General features: G+C 45.6%; 1 protein-coding gene across 3 annotated transcripts in view; it reads left to right on the top strand.

Moving 5' to 3' along the window:
- Positions 1 to 18387, top strand: part of MGAT5 (alpha-1,6-mannosylglycoprotein 6-beta-N-acetylglucosaminyltransferase) — a 97413-nt gene extending 79026 nt beyond the window's left edge. For all 3 annotated transcript variants that reach the window (XM_044302781.1, XM_044302782.1, XM_044302783.1), the window contains exons 10-17: positions 122 to 255; positions 3764 to 3897; positions 7288 to 7437; positions 12816 to 12962; positions 13296 to 13412; positions 14561 to 14635; positions 15081 to 15238; positions 16810 to 18387. In XM_044302781.1, the coding sequence (XP_044158716.1) occupies positions 122 to 255; positions 3764 to 3897; positions 7288 to 7437; positions 12816 to 12962; positions 13296 to 13412; positions 14561 to 14635; positions 15081 to 15238; positions 16810 to 17008 (1114 nt within the window). In that variant the 3' untranslated portion in view covers positions 17009 to 18387. The remainder of the gene's footprint in view (positions 1 to 121; positions 256 to 3763; positions 3898 to 7287; positions 7438 to 12815; positions 12963 to 13295; positions 13413 to 14560; positions 14636 to 15080; positions 15239 to 16809) is intronic.
- Positions 18388 to 19143: the final 756 nt, after the last annotated feature.

Here is a 19143-nt window from a genome sequence, read left to right as displayed (position 1 = left end):
GTGTGTGTGTATGTGTATATATATATATATATATATATATATATATATATATATATATATATATATATATATATATATATATATATATATTATTTTTTATTATTATTTTTGCATTTGTCAGGTGTATGCTCAGAGTTCTGGACTCATTTGGGACGGAACCAGAATTTAATCATGCTCACTATGCGCAGTCGAAAGGACACAAAACTCCATGGGGGAAGTGGAATCTGAACCCTCAACAGTTTTACACCATGTTCCGTAAGTTTCTTTGTTTTGGTATAGATATTGCTCATTTAATAACCTGAATTGAATTAGAAAAATCTGATTAATACAGCAGGCAGAAGATTGAAATGAATTAGAAAAATCTAATATATCAGGCCGGTATAGTTACTGCTAGACTGGTGTTTTTTTTTTTTTTTGTTTTTTTTTGTTTTTTGCAGCTTCCGCAGTACCAGCAAAGCTAATTCCTATAGAGATATAGATCTAGTTGTAAAGAGAGTGCAGATTTGGTTGACACCAGAGGATGGTTTTGATGCTGCATGTACCTTTTCACTGAAAAAAAAAAGAAACAAACAACTCGAAAATACTCCGATGCTGGATCCAATAGTTTATTGCAGCATTGCAGATTTATTTACTGAAATGAATTAGAAAATTCTGATTAATACAGCAGGCAGAAGATTGGTGTACTTACTGCTAGACTGCATTTATTTTTTCATGATACATTGGAGTGCTGTTCATTTATACACATACACACACGCACACGTATTAGTATTATTATTGCCATAATAGCCACAATCCTATTGAAAGCAGTAAGCTCCTGCAAACGTGGCCAGGATTATAATATAAGCAGGTGACACAGACTCCTCTGGAGAACGAGTTTGTGAGATATAAAACCCTTATCCTAGGGGAGCCGACCTGATTCTTTACCGCCTTTTAATACATTTAATTTTAATGAAGTACTGTAGTTTCCAATTGACGGTGAAAACATCAGCTAAGTGAATCCAAATTGCTTATTGATCCCTGCTGCTCGTTTTATGGATTTGTCTTCAGTTTATATAGACGCAGAAGCCGGAGACATCAGATGAGGTAGCAACAACCAGGACATTTGATCCTCACCCTAAAATTATAAAGCCTTAGGATCCCAGCAGGTCACATATACTCAGTGTGAAGTCTGTTGAATTAGACCTGATGTGGAGTTTGACATATAATCCTCATTTATTAGGTGTAGTGGCTCTTTAAGGGATTGTGTGCAATGGAAAATTGATGGTGATGGTTGGGGGGGGGGGGGGGGCTTTTAAAAAAAATAGTTTTTCAGACCTTGTTGCACCATAACAATAACTTATCATGTGATTAAGTGATATCTGATTGGTGGGTTCCCCAACAGGGTCCCGAGTGGGTGGAGCGATGGTTGCCCGTGTCTAGTGCCACGTCATTAATCTATATGGGCCTTCTGATGAGAGGCAGCGTACACCTGGCAGTCCCATAAAGATGAATGGAGCAGCAGAGCTGCTAGTCGTCATTGCATTTTTACCAATAGGAGCATTAGCGGCAAAGAACATGGCATGTATTTATGAGGCTCTTTGATGGAGGGGCTCGGCTTCATCCCATCCCCTTTGCTGTTGGTGCCGGCCTCCCCTCCCCAGAGGAACTATATTGTCAGCAATCGCAGGGGTGCAGAATTGGCCCAATGGTCACACAAAGGGCATGAAAACAGACTGGCAAAGTAGTTGGGGGGGGGGGGGGGGGGCACAAAGTTTGGTCTTTTATCCTCTTCTGTGCGCCCTGCTGGTTCTTCATAGTTTTTTATATTTATTTTTTCCATTTGTTATCGATATGTACAATCTTATGAATTTTTTTTGAGCCTTTTCATATCTTAATATTCTATCTCCAACTGACAGGAGATATATATTTTTTATATTTTTTCCATAACAGATATGGACGAGTAGATGGAGAAACGTTATTAATATTCTGCAGCGTTCCCCGCCTGAGACTCGCGAGCTCTCTGGCCAGTGATTCATTTTTCTGAAAACTTGTTAAAGTACGATTTACCCTTGAAATATATATTCCCCCGTCCTCCTGAGGTCACGGGAAACCTGCCTGCAGCACTGACAGCCGAAAATTAATACCAACTGACAATTGAAAGCATTTTCTTTCATTTCATCATAAAAGCGGGAATAGCGGGATTTATTTCCTCTGTTTTGACCTTCCCACACACAATAACCGCAGCCACAGAGAGGAGCGGAGGCTTCCCGTCAGTTACGAGTAGATGATGGGGAAGTTGTGCACAGGTTAGGAATAGATGTATGGATTTTTATTGCTGGACAGTAAACCGATACCAGGTAAAATGGACATCACCTTATTTGTTAGGGAGTGATCTAGGAAAAAATACAGCTGTGACTAGTGGGGGTCAGGGTTGGTGCTGTGAGTACTGGAGGGTAAAGGTGGGGGGGGGGGCTGTGTACTGATTACAATCAGAGTAATATATAGTGGCTTCTGGGGAGTCTGCTCTGACTATTGGAAGTTCAGGAACATGCTGGCACTGCTGGGGAGGGGGTAGGTGCGCTGCATTGACTAATAGAGCTGGAGGGGGAGACAATGCTTGGACTGCTGGTTAGTGGGGGAAGATATGGTCGCTACTGGGATTATAAGACAGTGCAAAGACTATTGGCAGTGGGACACAATTCTGTAACTACTGGGGGAAGTGAGACCATGCAGGGGGTACTGCGGAAGTGATGGACTATTTTTTAATTCTAGAGGATATGATGGACATAAATGTGACTACTGGGGGGGGAGGAGTGATAGCCTGAGCTGTTTCTTTTGGGTTAATTGGGAGACCATGCTTCGACTATGGGGGAAGTAGGAGACTATGCTGTTACTACTTGAGAAAGTGGGAGACTATGCTTTGACCACTAGGGGGAATGATAGCCTATGCTGTCATTTTGGGCTAAGTGGGAGACATTGCTTTGACAAGGGGGTAAATAGGAGGCGAGGCTATGCTGTTACTACAGGGGAAAGTGGGAGACTATGCAGTGACTACTAGCGGGAAGTTATAGCTTATGCTTTTAATTCTGGGGCAGTGTGAGGTCATGCTTTGACCATCGGAACAGAGGGAAACTACGCTGTGACTACAAGGGGGAAACCATGCTGTTACACTAGGAAAGTGGGAAATGTTGTGCTGTTACTACTGGAGAAAGTGGGGGACTATGCTTTGACTGCTAGGGGGAATGATACCCCAAAATGAAAGCATAGGCTAAGTTGGTGACGTTGCTTTGACAAAGGGGAAATAGGAGGCTATGCTGTTACTACTGGGGAAAGTGGGAGACTATGCAGTGACTACTAGAAGGAAGTTATAGCCTATGCTGTTACTTTTGGGGTAAGCGGGAGACTGACTACTAGAGGGAAGTGATGGACTATGCTTTTAATTCTGGGGCAGTGTGAGGTCATGCTTTGACTATGGGGACAGTGGCAAACTATGCTGTGACTACAAGGGGGAAACCACGCTGTTACACTGGGGAAGTGGGAAACTTTATGCTGTGACTACTGAAAGGGAGTGAGGCTATATATATATCTCCTGTCCCGTGTATTGCGGCAGTGACATTATGACAAGTCGTCGTCTCCGCTGTTCTTGTAGAGTCAGTGCTACGCTCTAGATAGCGTTCAAAGACAAATGAAATGCTAAAACGTTTTGCTGCGAGATTTCCCGTAGAGCGGAATAAACGTCCTTGATATTCACTGCTCTGTGTCTCCTCTGTTCCCCGGGGTACAGCTCACACACCTGACAACAGCTTCCTGGGGTTCGTGGTTGAGCAGCATCTCAATGCCAGCGACATCAGACACATGAATGACATCAAACGCCAGAACCAGTCGCTAGTCTACGGGAAAGTCGACAATTTCTGGAAGGTAGGTGGATTTTCATTTTAATGAGTTTAGTCCTTGCAGCTCCTGTGGCTTTTCAGAGGTTTTTAATAGAACGAGCAAGAGCGCCAAGTGTTTAGCATCTGGCCCCCGTGTATAGGGCGAGGGCTGATTTCTGGGAAGACCCCCGGAAAAACATTATTGGGGAGGGGGCTAACTTTGTGTGTGTGTGTGTATAGGGATTTGACTGCCGGACTTAGTGATGTGCGGCAGAACAGCGTATACAAGAAAATGTCACATGGCGCCAAAGATCTAGCCCCAATTAAAGAGGAGTCAGACTTTCTTAAAGGGGCATTCTGGGCTATAACACTTTAGACTGTTGGTATCCAGTGAATTAGTGAAGACAGCTAACCCGCAGGTATACCGATCCCAATGCTTGAAAGGGGTACTCTTCTTTTAGTATCAGTCAAGGAATCGGGGCCTGTGTGTGTATAAATGTATATCTTGGGCCTAAATAGAGTTTTTAATTAGTTCCATAGATTTCTAATAAGCTGTGGGTTCAATCCCTCCAGTTTTTAAGATCTCTGTTTAATGTCAGTGAATGGTGGTGGTGTTTACACCCAGAAGCTGAAATCCCCTCCTGATTATTCACAGCTGAGGGTTCGCTATAATGTCTCTGGTAGAAACGGTCCTCTGGGAGCTAAACAGTTAAGGCTTCTTTCACGTCATTCCAGTTTTGAGATCCGGCCCAAACTGTTCCGTTTTTAGGGCCAATGTATTGTGAATGGGGTATGCTCCGTTCAGGATGTCTTCCGTTCTGTGACCGGACACACAACTGCTGCAAGCTGCGGTTTTGTATCCAGTCATCGAAACGGAACAAACAAGATCGGTCACTAAAGACAATGCAAGTCAATGGTCCAGATCTGTTTTTAACCTAAAAAAAACTGATCTGTCACCCATTGACTTGCATTGTGTTTTTTTTTTTTTTTGTGCAGAACGGGTGCATCCTGATGTGTTAAATCAGAGAGAACCGTGTTGGTCCGGTTTTGAGATCCTTTGGCGGATCTCAAAACCAGAAACCAAAACGCAGATGTGAAAGTAGCCATATTAGTACCTGCACTGATACATTGTAACATGTTGTTCACCATTTGCTTTCCGATCTGGTAGTTTTGATATCTGAATCTGGGATTATTTTGTGCCTGGCAATAATTTACCGCTTATATCAGTACAGAAAGTGTTCGGTGGCGGGTTTATGGTCTGGGGGTTGCTCTTCATGGTTTGGCTCTTGGTTCCATTAAAGAAAAGCCTTGAAGGCTAGGGGCACTTCTGATATCCACTTGTCATGTAATGCATTGCAAATAGTTTTGATCTTCTACCGTTTGGTGTATACAGTTCCTATGCAGACCCCCCCGTCTTGTAAAGTCTGGTCAGCAGGAAGAGGGATTGGAAGTAACAGGACTACAGGATTTGCTTAGAGACGCACAGGCCAGCGTAGTCGCTGTATACCCAAAACGGTAGCTCGCTTTTCATAAAGAGTATTAGCAGATTTGCCAGTTGGACACAAGGAGGCTGTTATAGCTTTATAATAAAGCCCGTGGATGTGGCCCTTTAAGGCAATACCAGGTTACATAGTCTGTTATCCGCTTCCTTTCCTCGGGGTGTGCAGCAGAGTAACGAACACTATATTTAGCAGAGGTAAAATATCATAAATAGTGTCGCCATCTGGACCACCCCACGAGATTGTTTTCGGCAAGAAACTCACCTCTTGGCAGAGAGAATTGGGATTATATGGATTTCCTTTTCGAGCGGCTTGCACACTTTTGCATGGTTAAATAGTTGACACTCGTTCTTTAGTATTTTGCGAAAACGAGCGAGGGATAACGGTGGAGCCTTAAGCTGTTCTCCATATGGCGCTGTCACTGAGCCACCCGCTTGATGAAGCCGATGCGTATTCATTTCCTTCCTTCGCTGTGGTCCGAAGCACAGAGCATATGATCTTGGTTAAACTGCAGAGGCTTACGTTGTGTGAAGGTGACCTGGGTGCCCAGTTGTGGGGGGACTTCGCGGCCGTCCTAGGCTTGTAGTATTTTCAAAGATCTGTTCCAAAAGACCCCAATACATAGACCGTACCGGAGCGATATTGTGTTTTTCATTAACGTCTTAACAACATGGGGACTTTTTAATTTGCATTAATCCGTTTTCTAATATCTCTACTTGTTGTCAGTGAGTGAGAACATTCTTATTTACACCTAGAGACCAAATGACTATTACAGCTGAGGGTTTGTTACAATTGTATCCAATGTAGACATTCCTTCATGAGCTGAATAATCCTGTATTCCCAGCTGATACATTTTACATGCAGTGATACATTGTAGTAGACCACAAGGCATGTGAAGGATATGTAATGTTTAGACCAGGGGTCAAGCTATTGTGAAACTACAACTCCCAACAGGCTCCATTCACTTGTATGGAGATTTTGAGAATAGCTGAGCACATGTGCATGCTGGAAGTTGTAGTTTCACAACAGCTGTTGCGTGGGTGAACTCCCATCATGCCCTGACTGCCTAATGGCTATTGGAGCATTGATGGGGGTTGTAGTTTTTTCAGCATCTGGAGAGCTACAGGCTGGAGATCAAAGGCTTAGACTGATTCACAGGTGAGCATTATTGGGTCCATGCAGGTTTTCTGCCTCTGGACGTCAATTCACTGACAGCAAAGAAATATTTTTTCTGCACTAATACATTGTAACAAACTATCAGGAGAAGAGATTTATGCTGTCTAGCTCAGAGGATTAATAAGACTAATATACAATAAAGCAGTGACCCCCGTCTGTACCGCACTGTGATCTGTGTCAGTGTACACCGCAGCTGCTTGTAATAATAGTCAGGATTTATGACATCTGGGATGACTTTGAGTAGAAGTTGTAAACGGCTTAAGCCCCTGAAAACCACTTGTAGGATTTCGGATTCTGCTTCGTCACGCGGCAGTATTTAAAGCTTGCGTATGGTCTGGTTCACGTAGGCCGGAGCGATCGTGACTCCGCTATTGTACGGTGTAGTGTGGGTTGGTATCAGATTGCTTTTCCTCTGGAATACCTTTTCATTAATCCTTTTCCTCGCACGGGGTATTTACGGGAACAGCGGGTGCTTGCCTGGCAGATTCCGTGACTTTCTCTTGTGTGCCCTGAGTGGTACAGCATTGTGGCAGGACGGAGGCACACAAGACATGGCATAGCTGGGGTCGGGGTGCTTGGACCCCTTCCGATCACTAAACTAAACGGGAAGGAGTGTTTAGCTGAGCCCAGTTCATTTCTGCAGTGGGCGGATTTGTAGAAGGCCTATAGAAGGGGCACATCGCTCAGGTATTGTTCCCACTCATCGGTCACCTGCATACAGGCCGCTGGCTGCACTTGACTTACTGCTGTGTTTTCTGCAGGACAAGAATACGTATCTGGACATCATCCACACCTTCATGGAAGTACATGGCACCGTCCATGAGAAGGGTACAGTCCACATGCCCAATTACGTGCAGAATCACGGAATACTCAGCGGACGGGACCTGCAGTTCCTGCTTAGAGAGACCACAGTGAGTCTGCTGCCTCTGATTGGCTCATATATGGAAATCCGTTTATATTGATGTGCAAATTAAAGGGGTTGTCTCATCAGACAACGGGGGCATATTGCTAGGATATACCCCCGTTGTCTTATAGGTGCGGGTCAACCCAACTTATATCGAGGACGGAGCCTCAAAAATGGTGGAGGGCGCTTCTATTTTCTATGGGCCCGCGCTCGGCTATTTTCGGCGACCCCATAGAAAATGAATAGAGGGTGGCTGTAAATGCACAATGCGCCCTCCACCACTTTCGGGGCTCCTTTCCCAGCGGTGGGACCCACACCTATGACAAGAGGGCATATCGCTAGGATATTGTCTGAGAGGAGACAACCCCTTTAACGTATTTAAAGGGAATCTAATGTAAAATGCTGGGAAAGTGCAGAGCCTTGTGGGTGTCCAGTTGACATGTATACAGTCCAGCCCCATCTACACGGGCAATAAGGAGCCCTGATCACGAATACTAGAACCCGTTTACTTCCATCAGTCGTCGTTAGTATGTCCGGGTAATTGTTATGCATTCAATGACAAATGATTGCATGCGTTTGATCAGCGAACATATTTACAATGGGCACTGATCAGGTATGAACAATCGATCAGCGAATCATCGTTGCGTGTGATTGGGCCATTTACACGGTTTCTATGGTGGTCTACCGCTGTGGAGGTAAATAGAGTTAGATTTACAAAAAATGTAATCTAATTATTTAAGGCTTCACTTTATGGAGATTTAATCTGTGAAATGTTAGAGTAAAAAATCTTATAGTAAAAGTTGCAGGATGGCGCAAATGGATAAGCTAAATACATTGGAATTCTTATTCAAAATGCAGAAGGTTGGACTGGCTGGCCGCCGGTTGCCCCCATACGTTTCTACAGAATGGCTAGGTCCTTTATGTAGATTGACTTCTCCTCCTTCTTTAAGAACCCCCCCCCATAAAAAAAAAAATTGTCATTGGCTTTTTGAGCAGTTGCCATAAGGCACTTTCCTTGTATTAATGCGCACGCCTCGGGCGGTATGTTCTGTGGCTGTAGCTCGGTGAGTTCATGTCGGCTTTGTCCTGTTCACTGAAGAGCAGCTGGAATAATAAGAGTATTAGTACTTCCCGGTTCTGCACTAATCCCCTGTATTTACTCTCCTAATACCCTGAAGTGCTAAGCAAGCAGATCCTATCTCCGCGTTCACCCTGAAACCAAAATATCAATTTCCCTGGAGCGTTGGAGGGGTAAATATTACTGGCATTGTCCGCACGTAATCCCTTTAAGAGGCAGGATTTGTGCATCAAAGACCCATTTATACCAAAATGTAAACTGAGATTTTTGTATGTGGAGGATCCTAAAATTCTGATAGAGTAAGGGCTCATATAATTCAATAGGGCCATGTCCGTGATTATCACTAGAAGTATAGGACATGTGTTTTTTTTTTTTTTTTGAGGAGCCGTGCAATGTAAGAAAAGGGCCCAATAGAAGTGAATGGGACAACATCTAATCCGCAATAAAACAGATCCTCTATACCAGTGATGGCTAACCTTGGCACTCCCGCTGTGGTGAAACTACAACTCCCAGCATGCTCAATTTAATTCTATAGAGTTCTGAGAGCAACCAAGCAAGGGGGGCATCTTGGGAGTTGTAGTTTTACCACAGCTGGAGTGCCAAGGTTAGCCATCACTGCTCTATACTAGACCGCACAGGAGAGCCGACAGATCCCCTCTACTACACCACACAGGAGAGCTGACAGATCCTCTATACTACACCACACAGGAGAACTGACACATCCTCTATACTACACCACACAGGAGAGCTGACAGATCCTCTATACTACACCGCACAGGAGAGCTGACAGATCCTCTATACTACACCGCACAGCAGAGCCGACAGATCCTCTATACTACACCACACAGGAGAGCTGACAGATCCTCTATACTACACCACACAGGAGAGCTGACAGATCCTCTATACTACACCGCACAGGAGAGCTGACAGATCCTCTATACTACACCGCACAGGAGAGCTGACAGATCCTCTATACTACACCGCACAGGAGAGCTGACAGATCCTCTATACTACACCACACAGGAGAGCTGACAGATCCTCTATACTACACCACACAGGAGAGCTGACAGATCCTCTATACTACACCACACAGGAGAGCTGACAGATCCTCTATACTACACCACACAGGAGAGCTGACAGATCCTCTATACTACACCACACAGGAGAGCTGACAGATCCTCTATACTACACCGCACAGGAGAGCTGACAGATCCTCTATACTACACCGCACAGGAGAGCCGACAGATCCTCTATACTACACCACACAGGAGAGCTGACAGAATCCTCTATACTACACCGCACAGGAGAGCTGACAGATCCTCTATACTACACCGACACAGGAGAGCTGACAGATCCTCTATACTACACCGCACAGGAGAGCTGACAGATCCTCTATACTACACCGCACAGGAGAGCTGGACAGATCCTCTATACTACACCTCACAGGAAGAGCCTGACAGATCCTGTATACTACACCACACAGGAGAGCTGACAGATCCTCTATACTACACCGCACAGCAGAGCCGACAGATCCTCTATACTACACCACACAGGCAGAGCCGACAGATCCTCTATACTACACCACACAGTAGAGCCTGACAGATCCTCTATACTACACCACCACAGGAGAGAACTGAGCACATCCTCTATACTACACCACACAGGAGAACTGACACATCCTCTATACTACACCTCACAGGAGAGCTGACACATCCTCTATACTACACCTCACAGGAGAGCCGACAGATCCTCTATACTACACCACACAGGAGAGCTGACAGATCCTCTATACTACACCTCACAGGAGAGCCGACAGATCCTGTATACTACACCACACAGGAGAGCCGACAGATCCTCTATACTACACCGCACAGCAGAGCCGACAGATCCTCTATACTACACCACACAGGAGAGCTGACAGCTCCTCTATACTACACCACACAGCAGAGCTGACAGATCCTCTATACTACACCACACAGGAGAGCTGACAGATCCTCTATACTACACCACACAGGAGAGCTGACAGATCCTCTATACTACACCACACAGGAGAGCTGACAGATCCTCTATACCAGGGATGCTCAACCTGCGGCCCTCCAGCTCTTCTAAAACTACAACTCCTACCATGCATCGCTGATGGCTGTAGGCTGTCCAGGCATGTTGGGAGTTGTAGTTTTTCAACAGCTGGAGGGCCGCAGGTTGGGCTCCTGTGCACATTTGATATCTTCTGCAGATTATTTAGTTTTTTGTGCTTTTCTTATTTTCGTTATCTATTTTCGTGCGGAGTGAGCGATCCGGCTGGAACGGCCCCTTTTTTCTTTGTATGCCATGTCCTCTATGCCCAGCTGCTCACAGATTTATAGGCTTGGTGACACATGCTGAATAACCTGAAGAGTCCAGATGATTGCAGCCTTGGACCCCTGCTGTTTCCGTATAGTTTGGCATGTTCTTTGGCAGCAGTCAGGCTTGCGTGGGTGAGCGTTCCCTCGCTGTGTCACAGTTCAGCATTTACACACAATAAGTCGGACCAGCGCAGTGTGCCTAATGTTAGATCTGCTGCCTGACATGATTTCAATGGCACCATTCCATTCTTTTAATTTTTATGGGTAAGGGCTTGCAGCACCGAGTTTTTCCATGATTCCTATTTTACCGATACTTCAGGACAGTTCGGTCTTTCCGGGTGGATTGGAATTGCTAGTTAAGCTCTTGTGACATGTACAGCTAAAGAGTGGACTTACTATGGTGGGCAACGGGACCGTGATTCCAAAACCTCCTAAATGTAATCGGTCAAGTACCTTTCAGATCAAACGATGACTGCCTCTTTGGAGGGTCAATGCCAACCGCGGGGGGGGGGGGGGGGGGGTCTAATACAGCTTGGAGCTGACAAATTGACAGACCAAAGTTTAAATAGATGGATTGGCTCACTCTATCAATCACAACGCGAGGGTGCTCCCCCAAAAAAAGATATCCCCAATCTTTCAGAATAATTACGAATAAAAATGACGTGAGGGGCACACCTGCACCTAGAAATCACATGGAAGGCCAGCCAAAATGTATGTGTAACAATAGTTTTATTAACACACACTATATGTACAGAATGTATATAAATATAAAATGAGGATCCTCAACTTTCACATAAATCAATACATAGATATTAAAATGCATAGAAATTTAGAATATCTATGCAACAATTTAAAATTGACTAAATGGTGCAGACTTGTTGTATTTCGAATGCACAAAGATGGAGGCGCACTGACTCTATTTCTGGTCACCACTGAGGAAGGAGTCACTGCCAACTCCGAAACGCGTCTGGTATCAAGTCTCAACTAAAAAGGAAAAAAGCCGCAGCGGATTTACCTGCGCACCACTACAGAACTTCCGGAAGCGCTTATCCACACATTGGACAGAAAGGAACACAAGCGGTGAAGTGATAAAGTGCCTTGAACTAAAGACACTAAACAACGCCGAAATCTACACCGGGTCCCGAATACGTTTGACCCCGGCGTCTCAATCACTGCTTATCCTGTCCCAACAATCCGCTTGTCAGTTAAAAAGAACAGACCGGAACCCAGACCACCGATGCTGTAACACGTGGGACGCTACGCTAAGCACGGAGGATCGGGTATTGTACCACATCAGAACAGTGAGTAATGTGGGTACATTAAGTACGGTTTAACAGCAGTTTCAGAGACATGGGCTGTGAAGAAACCTCACTATAAAGACTGTTCATATAAACACCTTTACCGGCCACACAGGTGCGGCATTATTAGACTATATACCAGCTACATAGAGCGGTTTTTCAGCAAAGCAAGCCATATAAGCTGTGAAAACATTTTCAATCAGGATTGGATACCATCACTGACCATAGTCAGAACTTTAAATAGAGTCAGTGCGCCTCCATCTTTGTGCATTCGAAATACAACAAGTCTGCACCATTTAGTCAATTTTAAATTGTTGCATAGATATTCTAAATTTCTATGCATTTTAATATCTATGTATTGATTTATGTGAAAGTTGAGGATCCTCATTTTATATTTATATACATTCTGTACATAAATTGACAGACCAGTTGCTACAGACTCTTCTGACGACCTCTGCATTAGGCAGTGTATTCCTAGCGACCAGTCTGGAGGGTTTTTCCATCCAGTTTAAGACTCGCTTGGCCCTAAGTTGACTGCAGACATGGGGCCGAGCAGCCTGGTAAAAGTGCTGCCATGTAATTTCCCATTTTTTAAACACCAGGTTCATTGTGTAGTGATGCGGCTCAGTGGATCACGCTGTCTTTTTTGTTTTTCTTTTATTTTTAGCTTTTCGTTGGCTTGGGTTTCCCATACGAAGGTCCAGCCCCGCTTGAAGCCATTGCCAATGGCTGCGCTTTCTTGAACCCCAAATTCGACCCACCAAAAAGCAGCCGAAATACGGACTTCTTTAAAGGCAAGCCGACTCTGCGAGAGGTGAGTATGAAGGGGTTGACTAAATATAAGCAAGGGCACAGAAAAGGAATGGATGCGACTGCCGGAGATTGCAAGTACAAGAGCCCGGCTATCCGAGTCCCATAGCGATGAATGTAGCGAGAGTGCGCAGTTGTGACCGCCTCTCCCCACATACTGTCATAGAGGGGGACATGGGACAACCATTTAATGGACTGTCTGTAATGAACGGTTCCTCCTCTATTTGGGTGGTCTGCGTCACCCTTGACCGTGGATGCCCTGCTATACCATACTCGGGCCATGGAAAAGGGTGGCGCTGTTTCAGTGGAAATCATTTATCAATCTCTTCTGTTGCAGTTGACATCGCAGCATCCGTATGCTGAAGTGTACATAGGGAAGCCTCACGTCTGGACGGTGAACATCAACAACCCCGATGAAGTTGAGAAGGCCGTGAAGGCGATAATGAATCAGAAGGTGGAATTTTTTTTAAAATATTTTTTTTATTTTCTTGCGACACCTGCTCTTTACACCACTGCGTCCCCTCCCCTGAGTTTAACCACTTCCTGGCACAACACGACAACCCACAAACAGATCTTGTAATCGGTTTCTAGCGGAAACGCCCTTTACAGGCTGATAATAGGGTCATGCTGAGGAGCAATTCTGAGCATGGAATTTGCTCCCCATCTGTGGCAGACTCCAACTCCCAGCATGCCTCGAGTTGTAGTTTACAAACCGTTGGAGAGGCATGGGTTGCACATTGCTCATGTATATGTGATAAAATTAAGGCTGCTTTCACACTCGCGTTTGAAAGCAGATCTGTTCAGGTCCAAAACGGATCAGTTTTGCCCTAATGGATTCTGACTGGAAAAGGATCCGCTCAGAACGCATCAGTTTGCCTCCGTTCCGTCTCCATTCCGCTTTGGAGGCGGACACCAAAACGCTGCTTGCAGCGTTTTGGTGTCCGTCTGACGAAACAGAGCCAATCCATCGTGAACTCTATTGAAAGCCAATGGAAGACGGATCCGTTTTCTATTGTGTCAGAGAAAACAGATTCGTCCCCATTGACTTTCAATAGAGTTCATGATGGATCCGTCTTCGCTATGTTACAGATACAAGAGCCCGGCTGAGTCCCTTAGCGCTGAATGTAGCAAGAGTGCGCAGTTGTGACCGCCTCTCCCCACATACTGGGAAACATGGCTCCCGTTCATGACGGATGCATGCAGTTGTATTATTGTAACGGATCCGTTTTTGCAGATCCATGACTGATCCACCCCAAAACGCGCGTTTGAAACTGGCCCAACAGTCTTTTGAAATTCCCTTTGGTCAGCCTTGTGCCCTGTCCGAGGACGAGGTTAACACCACCTCATGGTGACAGATATCTGGTCACGCAATTTCCACACTATCTGTACTGTGTAAAACTTTCCCCGTCGCTAGCCGAGAAGCAGAAGCCGCTCCATTGGGATGAAGGTGTCTGGCGCTTTGATGTAACGTACACTGACGTGCGCGCAGATCCAAGCATTCAACCCATTTCGCTTGAGCTGTTCGCACCAAAGTAACGTCTCTTGATGTCGCAGATTAACTTGTGTGTTTTTTTTTTTCTTTTTTTTCTTCCTTTCTTGCAGAATGAACCGTATCTGCCCTACGAGTTTACATGTGAAGGGATGCTGCAGAGGGTGAACGTCTTCATTGAAAAACAGGTAAGGACGCGCTTAAAGTGGACTCACACTCCCGTCACCTGCGTTTCCCTAGGGGGCAGAAAGTTGAGGAAGTCATAAAAATTCTGAAATGTTAAGATTACGTGTCAGTGGTGGTAACGCCAAATTTTGCCGTGAAGCGTATGGTGAGCACTAGACGTAGAGCATCAGCGGCATAGCTATGAGGGTAGCAGGGCCTCCAGCGCCCGAGGTAATCATTAGAGCAATGATCACGTGGCTCGTTATTCATGCAGATTATGGTGAGTATTCAGGACAGAAATCCACGTGAAATCTGCCGGTGGTGTAGTTTGTATGGCCGTGTAGCGCTCCTCTGCGCACATCAAGAACCTTTTCATATATGGAACTTTGCTGCCACCTGTAGGCTGATGCCTGTCTCTGCAGGCTGCATTTTCACGTCGGTCCTTTTTCTTTCTCTCCCCCTCCGCAGGACTTCTGTCACGGACAGGTCATGTGGCCGCCATTAAGCTCCCTGCAGGTGAAGTTAGCACAGCCGGGTAAGTCCTGCAAACAAGTGTGCCAGGAGAACCAGCTCATCTGTGAGCCCTCATACTTCCAGCATCTCAACAAAGATAAAGACCTGGCCAAGTGAGTGTAACCAATGGCAGTGCACGTTGAGAGTTGTAGTCTTGTGGCAAATAGATCTCCTTTTAAAAGGACTGATTGGGTTAATGATGACCATTTAAGCTCTGACCTTCTTGGCATTATCACAAATGGATCTGTCGCTGCTTCCTGCTTTTTTCCTGAAATACTCTGTGCTGTTGTTTACCGCTCCCATTATGCCATGTAGCCCTGACTTCAGGATCATAGCTACATGAGCAGACAGGCCAAAACTCCCCAACGGGATCAGCACGCTTCTTTCCTGAAATACCATGTGCTGCTGTGTACCCAAAATCTACTTTGTGGCCTCCCACTTGTCTCTATATTCCTCCCCTCATCATGTTACATGTAGCCCTGTCCTTACTGACACCACATGTGTACAGGTCACTGCCTCCTACAAAATCAACACACTGTGCTGCTGCAAGTAACCTCCCACTCGCCTCCATGCTTCTCCTCCCATCATGATCCTGTGCCATCCTGCGTAGGTTACTGCCCCTCACAAGATCAGTACACCCCTCTTCTGAAATACTCTGTGCTGCTTTGTGTCCTGCTCCTCCCACTATGTAACACTCAGTATGTGACCTCCCACTTGCCTCCATGCTCCTCCTCCCATCATGTTCCTGTGCAGTCCTGCGTAGGTCACTGCCCCTTACAAGATCAGTACACCCCTCTTCTGAAATACTCTGTGCTGCTTTGTGTCCTGTTCCTCCCACCATATAACACTCAGTATGTGACCTCCCACTTGCCTCCATGCTCCTCCTCCCATCATGTTCCTGTGCAGTCCCGCGTAGGTCACTGCCCCTTACAAGGTTGGTACAGTCCTCTTCTGAAATACTCTGTGCTGCTTTGTGTCCTGCTCCTCCCACTATGTAACACTCAGTATGTGTCCTCCATGCTTCTCCTCCCATCATGTTCCTCTGCAGTCCCGTGTAGGTCACTGCCCCTCACAAGGTCGGTACACCCCTCTTCTGAAATACTTTGTGCTGCTTTGTGTCCTGCTCCTCCCACTATGTAACACTCAGTATGTGACCTCCCACTTGCCTCCATGGTCCTCCACCCATCATGTTCCTGTGCCGTCCTGCGTAGGTCACTGCCCCTTACAAGGTTGGTACAGTCCTCTTCTGAAATACTCTGTGCTGCTTTGTGTCCTGCTCCTCCCACTATGTAACACTCAGTATGTGTCCTCCATGCTTCTCCTCCCATCATGTTCCTCTGCAGTCCCGTGTAGGTCACTGCCCCTCACAAGGTCGGTACACCCCTCTTCTGAAATACTTTGTGCTGCTTTGTGTCCTGCTCCTCCCACTATGCAACACTCAGTATGTGACCTCCCACTTGCCTCCATGGTCCTCCACCCATCATGTTCCTGTGCCGTCCTGCGTAGGTCACTGCCCCTCACAAGGTCGGTACAGTCCTCTTCTGCTGCTCTGAATTTTGCATGGTGTATGGGTTTGAGGATCTCCCCATGATCAGTGTGTGCACCGGATGGGATGACATCTGTATATTCCCCTCTGTACCGTCTTGTCCGTCGACTACTAATTCTAAATGTGTTTCTACCACAGGTTCGGGATCCACTGCCAGTCGTCGGACACTGCGAATGACGTTGTGGCCCCGTCGATTGACGACAGCAAAAAACAATGCATCTTTCAAGGGGATCTGTTGTTGTTCAGCTGCGCAGGGTCTCACCCCAACCACAGGAGGGTCTGTCCCTGCAGAGACTACATGAAAGGACAGGTGGCTCTCTGCAAGGACTGTCTATAGCACCCCATGCCCCCCTCATCCGGATAGAATCCATTCAGCGCTGGTGCCGGGGTATGGTAGGATTTCTTGCCCTCTTTAGACATCGGCATCCTTGGAAATGGGCAGGTGTCTCGCCCTTAAAGGGACGCTCTTCTAATGCCATTTTCCAGTGAACTACTTTGAAATACATGAAAAAAAATGGTTGAGAGAACATGTCCACCTCTGCTCTGGTCACGCAGCAGATTTCCCAAACCGTCCACTGTTGTACTGAGCAGGCCCCGTCTGATAAGACGTCTCGGGAACGCAAGGGCGCCGTCTTGTACTCGGCCCTCCACGCATGCTGCAGAGGTGGTGGAGGAACTCGTAAACGGCCAACCGCGTGCGACCGCATGACTACTCCACAAGATAAGCTACTGATGGTCTGCAGAACGGTGGTTGTCAGAATTTGAGGCCGTATGCTAAAAAAAATAAAGTAATCCTGCCCAGCCCGTTTCAGGTTCCAGACACTGCCAGGCGATTGGACGACGGCACGCTTGACTCTTCCCAGGATCCTTTGGGACAAAAAAAAATGTTTGTAGAGCCGTTGTGTGGTCATAATGCTGTCTTAGCTAGTGATGGAGGTAGTGTAGCCAAAGCCAGTGCTTAAAGAGACGGTAGCATTAGAATTACAGAGGAAATATATATATATATACGTACACAGCTTGTACAGGATATTGATTTTTTTAAGGGCATGTCTGTGAGATAATTATGTATATATTTAATGTGGAGTATTTTTATTTATGACACAGAGAGGGTGCGCATTTTTCTAAGTTCATAATAATTTAATGTTTTTTTTTTTTTGTTTGTGTAATTTGACCTTTTTGCTGCAAAGTGAAGGGAGCCATTTTGTCAGGTTTTCAGCTTCATGAGGTATGAGGCACGTGAAACCTCAGCGATGCTTAAAGGAAAGGGTCTGCTTTTGCAATAACTTTTCATTGCACCAGTGCATGTGAAATGCAGTCTCAATTAAAAAACCCCCATCGTTCTGTGCGTACAGCTCCTATGCAGACCTTTGTTTCTATGGTAACAGACTACAAACAATGTGTAGTCTGAGGTTGCAGTGGTATTGCCATGAGTCTGTCCTCTAGTTCCTGCTAACCTACAGAATGTAAGCTCTTAGAAAGTAGGGGACCGATAGAGATTAGTGCGAGTGCAGGCTCTGACTACGCCATGTAGTCTGTTACCATGGAGATGCATAGTTCTGCATAGGATATGTAGAGACAAACGTAAAAGAATTTTTTTTTTAATTTTTACGCTATATTGAGAAAAAAAAATTGGTTGTGAAGGTGCGCCTTGCCTTTAGGGACTGGAATCTCATGCACCTGCTACAAAATAAATTGGGGGCTTTGGGATTCACTGCATGACCGTACTTGCTTCATCTGTATTGGATTGGGGGTAACCAAAGCTTGCACTTGAAGTGTGAGTTTGTAGTTGGGCTGTTACTTTGCTACTCGAAGGTGATGCTTTATGGGTTTGTGGGTTGTTGTTTTTTTTGGAGGGGGTGTTTTTGTTTTTACTTTTTCGTAAATTAATGAAATAAAAGCTAAGGGTAGGATTTGTAAAAGAGCTAAAAAAATAATAATTTGAGGACCAATTTTTTTTAGAGGTTGTTTAGGAATTTTTTGGAAAACAGCGCCACACCTGGCCACAGGTTATATGCAGTACTGCTGCTCGGCTTAATTGAAGTGGATGATGCTGAGCTGCAGAGCCATGCACAGTGAGGGCTCATTCAGCCGGTCATATGTGTGTTTTTGTTTTTTGCTGTCCACAAAAATTCAGATCCGTTTTTTTGGGGACCTTTCAGCACGTTTGCAGCTGGAAGAATTAAGACACAGCTTCTCCAGCTGTTATATAGAATTTGTTGTTCTCCATGTTTCATTTGGAGAACTATAGCATGTTGCGTTTAAAAAAAATAATAAAAAAAAATAAATCCATTCATTAAAATTTTGCTTTTGGCCCCAACAAAATAGCTCACTTTTGAATGGCCTTCAGGTGGTTGTGGTGCAGTAGTCGGTGTAGTCAGGACCGCCCCCACACGTCGCTTTCAGTTATGAGCTAATTAGGTTCGGTCCTGACCAGGGCTGTGGAGTCGGAGGCAATTTTGGGTACCTGGAGTC

Source organism: Bufo gargarizans, chromosome 8 (assembly GCF_014858855.1).
Source record: "Bufo gargarizans isolate SCDJY-AF-19 chromosome 8, ASM1485885v1, whole genome shotgun sequence".
Classification (NCBI taxonomy): Eukaryota; Metazoa; Chordata; class Amphibia; order Anura; family Bufonidae; genus Bufo; species Bufo gargarizans.
Note: the sequence above shows the minus strand (reverse complement) of the source record. Positions and strands in the feature narration are given on the sequence as shown.